Here is a 15,388-nt window from a genome sequence, read left to right as displayed (position 1 = left end):
GTCAGGCAGACTTGCAGCCTCCTTTGACTAGACTTGAGGGGAAGACCTATGATACGGTGATGAAGAGGGGCCCCACTAAAGATAGGTCAAAGCAAGGAAGACCGGCTGACGTGGAGGTCAGTATCAAGGAAGGCAAGGAGACGCTGGCCATAGATTGCCCTAGCAGGCCAGTTATTGCTGGACGGACAGTCAACATAAAGTTAAGAGACAAACGAACATCACATCCCTCAGCCATCATCCAGGCTGAGCGGGCCTCGTGTTCGTTCGGGAGAGATGCAACCCTCCGACTACGGGAAAGATGAGTGAAAGAAGATTGTGCTATTCAGCATAACCGAGTGGAGGTGTCCCGATCAAGCAGACACCGATCAGCCTATAGCGAGACCCACTCCTGTATTTCCTCGTACTCTTTTTGAGGTTTATGCCACTGATAACAGAGCATATTTCGCAGGCAAATCGTACTTTGGAAGTTTTCAGCTTGTCGTATTGGAGATATGAATGCTCGCTTAAGAAAAGGTGTCAGAGACACTTTTTGACTTGTCTTTTCATAGGACACTTAGGAAAACATGTGCACACTTTTGAGATACGTGCTAGACACTATAGTGGCACTATAAAAGGGGATTCCCGTCTACAGGCGGAGGTATGCGCAACTTGGTTACTTTACACACTTTTTGCTATAATATTTTTACTATTCTTCATACCATCGGAAACTGACTTGAGCGTCGGAGGGTCAACGCTGGGAACTCCTTTCAAGCTCGACACTGACACTTTTGTGTTGCAAGATCACGTAGAGTCTTTGTCCGGTCAAACTTCCAGCACATTTTTAGTTTACCATATTTTCCACTTTCGAACAGGATCAATGTATAAAATACATAATTGAGTATAGGGTTGTCAAGGCACTGAGCTAAGTCGTCAAATCTGGAGTGCTTAGGAGACTAAGCTGTTGGATGACTCTGTTGTTTGAGTTAGGAGACAGAGTTGAGAGTTCTATAACTCAAGAAGCTGAGTTAAGAAGTCGGGAGGTTGAGTCGTCGAACGACTCAGAAGTCGAATCAAAAGGTCAAAAGATTGAGCTACCGAGTGACTTGAGGAGTCAGAGTTAGAAGTAGGGTTGTAAATGAACCAAGTATTCGTGAATAAGGTTGGTGTTCGGCTTGGTAAGAGCTTGTTTATGTTCGTTCAATATACATAAGATTAATTAAACAAATAAGCTTGAACAACTCGTTAAGCTAAACAAACAAACTTGAACACATATGTGTTCAACTCGTTAGCGTTCGTGAATAACGTTCATGAACAATGTTCATGAACCATATTCATTAATAAAACTCTTTTTAATATGCTAAATAAATAATAAAATAAAATAAATAAATTTAAATTATCAAGCTTAATAATCAATCAAATAACTAAAAGTTTTAAATAATCAAACAAGCATGAATTGAGAGCTTGATAACATCTAAACGAACCAAACTCGAACCAAGCTCAAGCCAAGCTCAAGCCAAACATGAATTGAGAGCTTGATAACATCTAAATGAACCAAGCTCAAGCCAAGCTTCAAACAAGTTCAAGCTCATAAAAAATAAGTCAAGCCAAGCTTGAACACTCATTTCAAAAGCTTGGTTCATTTTAAGCTCGGCTCGACTTGGTTACCTTATCAAACAAGCTTGAACACCTCAAACCTTAACTCGGCTCAACTTGTTTACAGCCCTAGTTAGAAGATTGGGAAGCTGAGCTATTGAGTGACTCTGAGGATCAAAAGCCTGACTTGGAAGATAGAGCTAAATAGCTAAATGACTCGAGAGGTTACAGTGTGACTCAGGAGAGAGTCGAGAGGCCAAAGATGGGATTGTCGAGGCATGTGTTTAATATAGTTTTTTTTTTAAACTTCAAAGATTTAGGATTTCAAGGTGTATGGTTTTTAAGTAAGTTTGTCACAATTATTTTGTTTCTTGAGCTTACAAGTTCATTAAAACAATGTCTTTCAGCAAACCTAGTAATGAAGCTTTGTGATCTTTATCACAATCAGAAAACTTGTGTCTGAAGATGTTCAGTCCACGAAGCACAAGCGATCCATTATCCATATTCAGAAATTCTATTCTTCACAGGTGATCCTCTCTTTCTTGGTAAATTATTATTATTTTTTTAAGTTGTTGAATATCTAAATCTAACTCTTAAAATTATCATATCATACACTACTATATTGATGAACAGTATCAAATCAATTATTATACTATAGTAATTGATTAAAAATTTAATTCATATTAAATAAATTATTACGGTCAATATGGCATATAAAACTTGATCTATATCATTTTATTCTCTCTAAATTCATCAATCGATTTTAGTCCGATTTTAATAAGGTTGACTGATAGATCTACATAGCTCGAAGTAATATAGAATAAAATTTTATGGGTTCATTTAGTTCTCCTAATTATATTCATGTCCTTAAATATTATTTTCATACATTATATTAAAAATAATAATTTTTTTAATACAAATTAAAATTTTTAGTTGATTGCTACTCATTACTATACTAATAAATAATGTCCCAATCAATTGCTACAACTGAGATAGACGTGAGCGAATACATGTGATTCAATAATTTACCGTCTATCTTTACCTCCTTAATTTTTAAGTAGGATATCTCCATGGTTGGTGAGCTAGCTAGGAAGAATGGAAACCTCCAGCTCTGATGCATTGGTTTAATTTCCAAGTCAAGATTAGGTGATCAGTTCATGTTTCGGCATTGTTTCTCAACAATCAATCAATCAGTTTCGAGGAGCAAGTAAACACCTCTTTGCTTTACTCATTTATTTGTCCATGTGACTCCTTAAGGTTACCCACTGGCAGCCAACAATTTCCCATTGTCTTGTGCAAATCGATCTCACGTACTTTTGCCCTACAAAAAACATGATCAAGAGGGACCTACAAGTATAGTCTAAAGATAAAATTTGATTCCATCCGGTTTCAGTTAATTAGAGTATGACAATTTTATTATAATAAAATAAAAAATCATTTTTTTATGAATATATATTTTAAAAAAAAAAATCCTCCTATCCTTTAACTACTTAACTATCGATTATAAATTAATTTTATAATTTACCTATAATTTAAAAATGCATTCCACATGTATGTTTAAAAGGAACATAATTATTTTTTAATTAAATTAATAAAAGTGGGAAAACCCCGATCGTAGTTGCCAGGTTGTGGATTTTGTCTTTGCGTGGCGGAAATCTGAAGGGTAGAAAAGCTGTTCCGGGTCTTGCAAGGAACAGGAAGCGGACGAGACTAAAGTTAAATAAACAGATCAGATTCCATGTCTCCTGTCACATTCTTTCTAAAAGAATACGCCAGCTTGATGGAATGATCAACAAGCATGCATCGTATGACCAGTACCGATATTTCTTATCCAATCCAAAGAAAAAAATTTTAAGCCATATATATATATTAATTACAAAAAAGAAATTTTTTTTCCTAAATTTTTAAGCTTTTAAATAAATTAATGATTTCAAAAGTCAGATTGAACTGTGAAACACTCATTGAGTTTTGATTCCGGGACAGCTGTCCACATGGCCCGGTGGTCCCCCCGTCGGCACGGTTGGTTGGCCGTCGCGCCCGCGGCCGATCCGTTTCCGCCTTACTCTTTCTACTTTTCCGTCCGGCCAATGGCCATCGGACGGTCCCGATCGCACGAAACTTTCTTAAAGTACGACAGCGATAGGCGTTTGTCGGCGTGACCCAATTGCCCTTTGCCGCGTCAGCAATTCGAAATGGGTAAAACGAGGACGGCGGTCGTACGGTATCGACCGTCGATTCACGTTGGGCTCCGAAATCCCACGGCGTCAGATCATATAGCAAATCCATTATAATAAATTAAAATTAAAATATATTATAAATTTATCTAACAAACTGATAATAATAATAATACTAATGTGAATAATAAATTGCAAGACGTTTTCTTAATTTTTTTTTAAGCTAGTGCTAAATTGAACAGTTAATTTAAAAATACTGAGCTGATGGCCATCGCTACAATCATTTTTCGAATTACTCTAATGAATAATAAGAAATTTTCGTTGGGTGAATCTATACTCCAATTAAACGATATACCTACTGTCAATTTAAAAAACTAAATAAAAAAGTGCGAGTCAGTGAGAAACTGAGAATGCTACTGCGTGCTCCGTGGGATGCTTTATTTTTGCAAGAGAGTAGAGCGTGACAGTGAGTGCGGTCACCTCCTGCACATGGCCAGGCCCTCGCGGTTGTTGCTCCGCCTCGTAGCCGGGGCGCTTCTCCTCTTGGCGGCGCTCCCGGTCGGGAGGCCGGATCTGGCGTCCGACGCCGCGGCGCTCGTCGCTCTGCGCGATGCCGTCGGCCGATCGGCTCTGCCCACGTGGAACGCCTCCGTCGCAACCTGCAACTGGCCGGGCGTCACCTGCGTGGCCGGCCGCGTGGACGAGCTCCGCCTTCCCGGCGCTGGCCTCATTGGCCAGATCCCCGCCGTCGTCGGTAACCTCACCGCCCTCCACACTCTCAGCCTCCGCTTCAATGCCCTTTCTGGTCCTCTCCCTGATGAGCTAGCGAGCCTCGTCGAGCTCCGCAATCTCTACCTCCAGAATAACCGCCTCGACGGTGAGATTCCGGCCTTCTTGGCCAACTTGAAGAATCTTGTCCGCCTCAACCTTGCCAGCAACCAATTCACCGGCGGGATCCCTTTGGAGCTCAACAACCTCAGCCGGCTCGGCACGCTCTACCTGGAGAACAATAGGCTCACCGGCGAGATTCCGACCCTTGATAACCCCGGCTTGGTTCAGTTCAACGTGTCTAACAACCAGGTCAACGGATCTATACCGGCCCGCCTCCGTTCCCAGCCCAGGAGCGCGTTCCTCAACACGGGTCTCTGCGGCGGCCCCCTAGGGTTGTGTCCAGGTGAGGTCGCGCCTACTCCATCGAGTGAGGGTCCTTCTGCGAGCAATGCCGGCGGCGGCGTGCCTGAGAGTGGCAAAAAGAAGAAACTCTCCGGCGGGGCGATCGCCGGGATCTCGATTGGCGCTGCCGCCTTTTTCCTCATCGTGCTCGTTGCGCTCGTCCTACTCTGCCGCGGTAGGAGGTCGGGAGCAGCGTCCGCCGGCACGAAGCAGATGGAAATGGGGGATATTCCAGAGCAAAGGGATAAGGGTCTTGGTGACGGAAGAGTGAATGGAAACGGGGCGGCAGTGGCCGCAACTGCTGTCAGTGCCGCTGCAAAATCTTCGTCCACTTCCGGTGCCGGAACCGGGGCTAAGAAGCTTGTGTTCTTTGGCAGCGGCAGAGCGACGACACCGTTCGATCTAGAAGATCTCCTGCGGGCGTCTGCGGAGGTGCTGGGGAAGGGAACATTTGGGACAGCCTACAAGGCGGTGCTCGAGTCGGGGATGGCGGTGGCTGTAAAGAGGCTCAAAGACGTGAATTTGCAGGAGGTGGAGTTCAAGGAGAGGATCGAGGCCGTTGGCGCAATGGACCATCCCAACCTCGTACCTCTCATGGCCTACTACTTCAGCAAGGATGAGAAGCTTATGGTCTATGAATACTTGCCTATGGGAAGCCTCTCAGCTCTCATGCATGGTACATCTCCATTCTTCTTCAAATCTTTATGTGCTTGGTTCAAAATTGATGAATTCTTCGCTTGAATTAGCTGCTTCTTCATACAATCATCTTGCAACTGATCTTTCTGTTGATTTTTTTCATGTTAGTAGTTAAATGTGACGAAATCTCCATTGAAATTTTCTTTTAGATCTGTGTTGCTTTGCCTATTCTCATCTGCTCTAGGATCCTCGATCCTTTTACGATTATCTGCATGCTTCAACCCTTAGTTTGTTTCTAAAACTTCCAGTATTGTAAGATCTGTTTCTCCAAGGCATTCCCATAACCTGCTTTAGCTAGATAGCAAAATTGTATTAATTGAAAGAAAAAAACACTGATAGTGCACTTTATCTTTGCAGAAACATGCAATTTGAAAAATTTTGTAATCAAATCAGTAGTTGTGATGTTGACTTTGCATTGGCTAATTTAAAATATATATATACATGGTGTAGCATTCTATCTGTGAGCATTAATTGTATATAAATTTCAAGATAAACATACCAACAACCCGGGTGGGCATCCATGGCATCCCATCGCATGGTTGGGGTAGAGTTCAAATTTGGTTGGTTTTCAGTGTAACTTGTGTGGTAAAAGGTGATTTGTTTGTCTTTGTGCCGCCGCCAATCCTTCTTAGGTCAACATGAAGGGGTTAAATTACAGGTGGATACTAGCCATTAGTACAGGTGACCAAGGCATGGAAGAGACGTGCTTGGACACGTCGAATTTCGACCTCAAGACCTTATGTAATAATACCCTATGTTTTAACCACAACACCATCCTGGGTAGACTTTTCCAGTGTATCTTGGGTTCCATATCGAGTGGGTAGCACACTGTCATTGTGGTCACTGTCCTTGCTAATGTTTTAAGTTTTGTAGTTAATTCAATAACAATGCAATTACTCTTATGCTTGTATGCATTGGCCTAGATCACTTTCTAGAATTGTTAGTAGAGCACTGAATTTAAATCTGACTGCCCCCTCTTTGTTTTCACTGATATGCTTCTCAGGCAACAAAGGATCTGGTCGAACACCCCTTAACTGGGAAACAAGAACAGGCATTGCCTGTGCAGCAGCAAGAGGGCTGGAGTACATCCACTCCACAAGCCCTTCTGCTTCTCATGGCAATATCAAATCCTCCAACATCCTCCTCACCAAGTCATACGAAGCCCGGGTTTCTGATCACGGCCTAGCTCTTCTCGTGGGATCAGCTACGCCTTCTGCTCGCATAGCGGGGTACCGAGCTCCAGAGGTCACTGATCCCCAAAAAGTTTCACAAAAGGCTGATGTTTACAGCTTTGGAGTCCTCCTTCTTGAGCTACTCACAGGCAAAGCCCCAGCCCAGGCCCTCATGAATGAGGAAGGAGTAGACCTCCCGAGATGGGTGCAGTCGGTCGTAAGAGAGGAGTGGACTGCCGAGGTGTTCGACGTGGAGCTGCTGAGGTACCAGAATGTGGAGGAAGACATGGTGCAGCTCCTGCAACTGGCCATAGACTGCGTGGCACACTATCCAGACAAGAGGCCGTCCATGCCCGAGGTGGTGGTTCGGATTGGCGAAATCCAGAAATCAAGCTTATCGTCCTTCTCCCAAGATCAGCAGAGAAATCCATGATGCATCCAGCCATCAATCCCTGCTGAATCTTTAGTTTACTCGACGAAGAAACTTGCAGCTGGATGAAGTCTGATTTCTGGTCAATTTTTTTCCTTTGGTTGTTTGTCATTGATCAATTGTTACATGGTGTTTGTTCCTTGTTTTATCAGCATTTCCAAAGCACATACTGTCGTTCCTCTTCTGACGGGGGGTGGTTTACCTGCGTCGAAGCCATTCATAGGTTCTCTTAATTATGTAATTAGTCATTTCCATGCATGGAAGGAGTAAGCTTCTTGTGGTGATATTAATTAACTCTTTCATGAGCTGCACTTAAATTTTCGATTTGGTAGACCTACAAGTTTGATGTTTTTGGGTTGGAGACTTAAATGGTTTATGTACTAATTGTTGTGCAAGGTGGGTGACTGGGTCCCACGCTCCTGTTTATCTGTCAGAGTTCCTACTGTGGACTCATTAATTTAGCTGATGGGAAGGAGCTGTGCATTGCTTTCAAGCCATGCTTCTCATGCACGCAAGTATGCATCGGCCTACTTATTATTATTTTTTTCAACTTTATTTAAACTTTTAAAAAGTTCTATACCTATCTATCATTTAAAATTATAATAAAATTTGTTCTGGTTTGATTTTGTGTACAATTGTCATTAAAAAGTTGACTTGCAACCCAAGTGACATTTTGTTACATTTTATTATGTTAGCAAAGTTCACACATTAAAAATTAGCGATTACAGTGAATTAATAAACTCTACTGCCCAATATCACTGTACCGTCCAATACACTGTCCAATATCACTGTAATATACAACATCATCTAGTTGATTGATAAAAAAATTTTGGTGCCAGAGGTGTACAGTTGTCAGAGGCGGATAGATTTATAATAATAATGGGATAAAAATACCACCGTATATTTATTTTTCTTACGTAACTTAGGGATGAACTTTTAACTATAATAAAAAAAATAATTAATCAAGTATCAATTAAATTAATTAATTTTATATTAGTTTTCAATTTTCATAGCAAAATTCGTCAAAAATAAAATAGATCTGGTGATAAGGGCCCACCCCTCAGAGAGTCGTTGCCACGATGGAAGTCAATGCCTAGGTGGTCAACACCCCTGTATCGCTGACCGGTCGGGCAACCCATTTGCTCGACCGGGGGGAAGGATAGCCAGGTCGATATCAACCCGATGTTACCATAGCTCGGTCGCATACCGAGCTTTCGATGCTCAGAGAACTATGGGCCGGCGAGGCACCCGCCGAGTAGCCAGCTTGCTCGAACTTAAGTCGAACCTCAAAACCGGCGAAACGGGAGCGCAACCGAGCAGTCCCTCAAATAGAACTCGACACAACAGCGGAGCTCAAACAGTGGAAGGCTGGTCGAGCGGCCACCCCATTCGAACCAAGGGCCAGACACCCGGACGGCTGAGGGCTGGCCGAGCGGGGGTCCCGCTCGCCCCACTAACAGACAAAAAGAGGAGCGGCCGATATCTTTATGGGAACTCGTGCCACCGATAGACGACATGGTTGGCGGCATGACCGGGCAGGGGATCGTACGACGGAAGCTTCCATTGTCATGTCAGAGATATGCTCGGGTCATTGAGGTATGGTATCAGAGACGCTTTCCTGACATGTCTTTTCAGGAAAAACTTTGAGAAGCGTGCACACCTCGAAAAGTGTGCACACGCGCTACTGACAACCATATATAAGGAGCACCAAGTTTCAACGGAGGTATGCTAAGATTAATGTAGCTACTGTTACTCTGCTTCTTTCGATTCGTTTTTTTCTCTGCTCCTACATCGCCGGAGGCTAACTTGAGCATCGGAGGGTCATCGCCAGGGAACCCCTCCCTGGTTCGGCACTGACATTGTTGTGATTGCAGCATTCTCCAACTTAAAGTTCACCAACGGTCAACATGAGCGACACGTCCTCAGCATCCATTGTCTCGACTCTCGGACAAGATCAAATTTGGCGTCGTCTGTGGGAAACGCACCTGCATCCGAGCCGAGAAAATGGAAGAAGCTGGACGACTTCACATCGTGACGCTCACTCAAGAAGAACTTGATATGCTCGTGTAAGCTCGAGCGGCCAAAATAGTTGAGCAACAGCAGCAGAAGGCGCTGGCTGATCGGCTAGTGCAACAGGCCACATCAGCGTCAGGAGGCCGAGCGACCCAGGAGGACCGGCCCGAGCAACTCTCCATTTGGGGACAAAATAGAGGGTCGACCGACACGCAAGGAGAAGCACCCCCCGCGTCGATACTGTTCCACCGGGCTCTGTTCCAGACGCCCTCGGAAATCGCACAGGCGAATCAAGAGCGAGGATCTTCTTTGGACGAGGCATCTGCTCAGGATGCCAGGAGAGGCAAAGCGCCGCAGGGCGATGCGCCCCCGAGCGGATCAATCGCCAGTTCTCCGAAGCAATATTGCAGGATCCGTTGCCGAGGCACTATGCTTCACTGACAATTGGAGAGTACAACGGATTGACCGATTCAGATGATCATTTGGGCAAGTTCGACAATGCAGCTACACTTCACCAATACACAGATGGGGTAAAGTGTCGGGTCTTCCTCACCACACTCTTTGGCTCGGCGCAATGATGGTTCAGAAGGCTGTCGGACGGATCAATACGGAGCTTCAAGGATTTTCGAACAGTCTTCCTACACCACTTCGCGAGCAGTAGGAGCTACCAAAAAATAAACGTCAATTTATTTTCTTTAAAACAAGGACCAAGAGAAGCCCTTCGGGCATACATCTAGCGATTTAATCAGGTAGCTATGAATATCCCCTCGGTCTCATATGAGACCATGATGAATGCCTTCACCCAAGGGCTCGTCGAGGGAGACTTCTTTCAGTCGCTCATCAGGAAACCGCCCCCACGACTACGACCACATGCTCAAAAAGACTAATGAGTATATAAATGTGGAGGAGGCCCATATGGTAAGAAGGAAGGAGGTACCAGCCGAACCCTCGGTACCGATTGAACGACGACCGCCGAGGGGCCACCAATCGCCGAAAGGGCCAAGAGCTGAAGGCCGGCCTCACCAGGAAACAAGGGTGTATGTCGTGCAACATGTGGCGTTCGACCGGCCAAAGACATTGAAAGGCAAGGTATGAACACCCATGTTTTGCTCCTTCCACCAGTCGGCATCGCATAACACACGCGATTGCCGTGGTCTGACGCCAATCGCCAGACCGGCCCCTAGGGGCTATCATCGCCGATCTCCCTCTCCCAACCGACGACATGAGCATCAACCTACCGGACGGCGGGAGGAGGCAAGAAGATCACCCGCGCATGACGACACCATCATTAGAGGGAAAGTGTTGATCATCCTCTAGCCTCTCACGAGCAGCATAAGCCATCCTCTTGGGAGGAGGAAAACAGAAGTAATGCCGCTCGGGGAGAAATAAACATCATCACTGGTGGGCCGACTAGCGGTGACTCCAACCGAGCCAGGAAGTCATACGCTCACCGACTAGAGATACATGCGATAGGTTGCAGCCGAGAAAAGGCGAGTGGGCCTGAGATCAGCTTCGGGCCCCAGGATCTCGAGGGAGTGGAAGTCCCTCATAATGACGCTCTCATCATCCAAGTGGTAATCGCTAACTATACTATCCACCGAGTTTTTGTTGACACAGGGAGCTCGGTAAATATAATCTTCAAGAAGGCTTTCGATCAGCTCCAGATCAATCGAGGCGAGCTACTGCCAATGACAACCCCACTTTATGGGTTCACTGGCAACGAGGTTCAGTCGATCGGCCAAACTAAGTTGGTCATATCGCTCGGAGAGGAGCCACTCAGAAGGACCAGAATCACAAACTTCATTGTGGTGGACGCCCCCTCAGCCTACAACGTTGTCTTGGGCCGACCGGCCCTCAATGAGTTTCAAGCGGTAGTTTCAACCAACTGCCAGAAGATCAAGTTCCCGGTAGATGACCAAGTGGGAGAAGTAAAAGGGGATCAACTGGCCACTCGGCGATGCTATGTCGAGATGGTCAAAGCTGAGGCTAGGTCCGCCCGGAAGACCCCGCGGTTAGAGGTTAATGCTATTATTGAAAAGCCTCCTACCTTAGTCTACGAGGAAAAGGAGGAAGTCCAAATCCATCTTAGCCGAACGGAAGCAATAAATTTCATAGCGTCCGATCTGGAAGCTGAACAGAAGGCGGAGCTAACCGCCTGTCTCTAGCAAAACCACGATATGTTCGCGTGGTCGACGCATGAGCTCCCCGGGATTTCCCCAAGCGTCGCGCAACATGAACTTCACGTCCGACCGGATGCTCGGCCGGTGAAACAAAGGAAGAGAGACTTTAGCGTCGAGCAAAATCCGATCATCCGGGCGGAAATAGAGAAGCTGTTGGAGGTCGGCCACGTGCGGGAAGTTCAATTCCCGAGCTGGCTCACAAATGTAGTGCTGGTCTCGAAGCCTGGCAACAAGTGGTAGGTCTGTATCGACTTCCGGGACCTCAACAAGGCATGCCCAAAGGACTTCTACCCACTGCCTCAGATTGATTAGATGGTGGACTCCACTGCTGGGTGCGAGCTGATATGCATGATGGACGCGTATCAAGGGTACCACCAAGTGTCGCTCGCTAGGAAAGATCAATAAAAGGTCAGCTTTATTACGGCCAATGACACATATTGTTATAATGTCATGCCGTTCGGATTGAAGAACGCCGAGCCACCTATCAGAGGTTGATGAACAAAGTATTCCGACGGCAGATCAACCGCAATATGGAGGTATATGTCGACGACATATTAATCAAATCCCTCTGAGCAACTGACCTATGTGAAGATATCAAGGAGACCTGCCAGACACTTAGGACATACGAAATCAAACTGAATCCTAGCAAGTGTCAGTTCGGCGTAAAGAACGGGTGATTCCTAGGCTACATCATCACCGAGCGGGGCATCGAGGTAAATCCTAGCAAAGTGAAAGCATTACAAGACATGCCGGCGCCAAGGAATTTGAAGGAAGCCTAGCGTCTCACCGGTCGGATAACAGCAGTGTCTCGGTTCATCTCCAAATCATCCGATCGAAGTTTACCATTCTTCAAGATATTACGCCGAGCTACCAAGATTCAATGGGATCAGGAGTGCGACCGAGCGTTCGAAGAGCTTAAGGAATACATACCTTAACTCATTACCTGTACTAACTAAGCCAATTGTCGGTGAGTCACTCCTAATTTATCTGTCCTCGACCGAGCACACGGTCGGCTCGATACTGGTTAGGCAGAATGACAAGGAACAACCAGTGTATTTCCTGAGTCATATATTGAAAGTTGCTGAGTCTCGCTACACAGGTCTCGAGAAGTTGCCTTATGCATTGTACTGGTCGCTCGGAGGCTTCGCCCGTACTTTCTCGCTCACTCCATCGTCGTAATGACCAACATCCCCTTGGGTAGAGTCCTCCTCGATCCAGAGGCGTCTGGTCGACTTATCAAATGGACGACGGAACTCAGCGAGTTTGACATCTAATATAAGCCTCAGACGACCATCAAAGCGCAATCCTTAGCAGATTTCGTTATTGAGCTGCAAAATCCTGAGTCGAAAGCCGTTTGGAGGATATATGTGGATGACTCATCCACTCGGCAGGGCAGCAAGGTAGGCATATTGCTCATCTCGCCCCACGAGGAGTGGTTGCAGCTGTTCGTACGGCTGGATTACAAAGCCACGAATAATGAAGTCGAGTACGAGGCGCTCATAGCCGGCTTGCAGGCTGCCCGACACGTTAGAGCCATCAAGGTCCTCATCCATTCGGACTCTCAATTGGTCGCTCAGTAGCTGACCGGGACATTTGAGATAAGTAGTGCGCGACTCAAGCTCTATGCCGAAGCCTTTGGAAAACTAAAGGCCAACTTTTGGGAGGTCGTCATGCATAAAATCCCCCGATCGGAAAACCAAGCTGCGAACGAGCTGGCCAAACTAGCCAGTTCGCTATTGTCGATCGTCATAGCACAGCCGATCGAGCAGGTATCTTTAGTAGCTCATGTTGATCAAATGGAAGGACTCTCCTTTCCAAATGACTGGAGAACGACTCTAGTGGAATTCTTGCAGTTAGGAGATGTACCATCCAATCCAGAGGAGGCTCGCATATTGAGGAGGAGAGCCTGTCGGTTCACCATGATTGGGGATCAACTCTACAAGAAGGCCTTCTCTAGGCCTCTGCTTAAATGTGTTGGATTGGAGGACGTCGATTACATACTGCGGGAGGTACATCAAGGGTCCTGCGGGGGACATCTGGGCGGACGCACACCGACAAGAAAGATTCTATTGACTAGATACTTCTAGCTGACCCTCCAAGAGGATGCCACCCAGACGGTGGTCACCTGTCTATCTTGCCAGAAGTACCATAGCCTCTCACACCGGTCGACCGAGGAGATGAAGGCGTCCACGGTCTCTTGTCCGTTCGACCAGTGGGACATGGACATTGTTGGGTCATTTCCCATAGCGACAAGTTAGTGAAAGTTCCTGCTCGTCGTAGTAGATTACTTCTCCAAATGGATTGAAGCCGAGCCGTTGGCAAGAATAACTGAATAGATGGTCATGAAGTTCGTCTGGTAGCATATCATCTGTCGATTCGGCATCCCGCGCCAACTCATCTCGGATAACGGAAGGCAGTTTGTCTGTCAGGGACTCAAAAAATGGTGTGGAGGATATAACATTCAGCAAGCCTTCACCTCAGTAGCCTACCCTCAGAGCAATGGGCAAGCAGAGGTCGCCAATTGGGAAATCCTTCGAGTTCTGTGCGCTCGGCTCGATCATATGGGAAGCAGCTGGGTCGATGAGCTCCCCAGTGTGCTCTGGGCACTCCGCACGACTTCTAAGGAAGGGACTGAGGCAACTCCTTTTCACCTGGTATATGGCGGCGAAGCGGTCGCCCCCGTCAAAGTCGGAGTTGAATCCGATCGAGTGAAACACTATAGCGAGGATAACGCCGAGTGGAGGCTTCTAGAGCTAGACTTGGTGGATGAAGCGTGTGCAAAAGTTGTCGTCCGATTGATGGCCTACCGCTAGAGGATGAAGCAGAACTATAATCGGAGGGTGATCCCGAGGTCGTTCCAGGTTGATGATTTGGTATGGAAGAAAGTAAAGTCGGTCGATGATGTCACCAAGCTAGAATCCCCATGGGCTGGACCCTTCAAGGTCGTGGAGAAGCTTCGTTCGAGCGCCTATTACTTAGAAGATGAGGACGGGCGACAACCAGAGTGACCATGGAGCGCGAACTATCTCCAGCCTTACCGAGCCGGGTGAGAGGTGCGCCGATGGAATAATCAATGTATCTTTATATCCCTGTGCTCCTTGCATGCAGGGCAAAAATAAAGGATTCAAATTCCAAACTCTCTGTCGAATGACACAACAAATTATCGAGCGACGATTTAAACCCCTGTCTCCATCGACGGTCAAGTGGTGACCTTAAACCCAAGTCTTCGTCAAATCGTCGAGTGGCGACGTTAAGCCCCTGTCTCCATTGACAGTTGAGTGGCGACCTTAAACCCAAGTCTTTGTCAAATCGTCGAGCAGCGACGTTAAACCCCTGTCTCCATCGACGGTCGAGCGGCGACCTTAAACCAAAGTCTTCGTCAAATCGTCGAGCGGCGACGTTAAACCCACGTCTCTATCGATAGTCGAGCGGCGACCTTAAACCCAAGTCTTCGTCAAATTGTCGAGCGACGATGTTAAACCCCTGTCTCTATCGACGGTCGAGTGGCGACCTTAAAACCAAGTCTTCGTCAAATCGTCGAGCGGCGAGATTAAACCCCTGTCTGCCTCGACGGTCGAGCGGCGACCTTAAACCCGAGATCATAAATCGTATGGATAATGGTTACAGCCGAACGAGAGGATCAGGACTAGACATGCAAACAAATGAGGAACATTTCAAAGGAAAAACCCGAGCAGCGTGCATACAAGGAGACTTCAAAAAAGAACTTTCACAAGATAGACACTCAACCTCACTCTATATAATCATAAACATCGTTAGGCATCGAGTCGTTCAGTTTGCTATGACTGACGAGGTTGTCCGTAGTCTCGAAAGGAAGGTGGTTGTCCATCTTAAGCTGCTGGAGTGCCCCGTCTATCGCCAGCTCGAAGACACGGATGATCTGCTGGACAACCTTGTCGGTAAACTGATCCGAGCGAAGGTACGCCTGCTTCATCGCTTCGAATCTAGTCGGCTCAGCTT

At 46.3% G+C, this 15,388-nt stretch overlaps 1 protein-coding gene across 1 annotated transcript; it reads left to right on the top strand.

Moving 5' to 3' along the window:
* The first annotated feature begins 4,151 nt into the window (after positions 1-4,151).
* On the top strand, positions 4,152-7,507 carry LOC122009480 (probable inactive receptor kinase At1g48480). The gene is made up of 2 exons (XM_042565662.1): positions 4,152-5,595; positions 6,619-7,507. Exons 1-2 carry the CDS (start codon positions 4,179-4,181, stop codon positions 7,218-7,220), a joined length of 2,019 nt encoding a protein of 672 aa, XP_042421596.1. The 5' UTR covers positions 4,152-4,178; the 3' UTR covers positions 7,221-7,507.
* Positions 7,508-15,388: the final 7,881 nt, after the last annotated feature.

Source organism: Zingiber officinale, chromosome 8A, assembly GCF_018446385.1.
Source record: "Zingiber officinale cultivar Zhangliang chromosome 8A, Zo_v1.1, whole genome shotgun sequence".
In the NCBI taxonomy this organism is placed as follows: Eukaryota; Viridiplantae; Streptophyta; class Magnoliopsida; order Zingiberales; family Zingiberaceae; genus Zingiber; species Zingiber officinale.
Note: the sequence above shows the minus strand (reverse complement) of the source record. Positions and strands in the feature narration are given on the sequence as shown.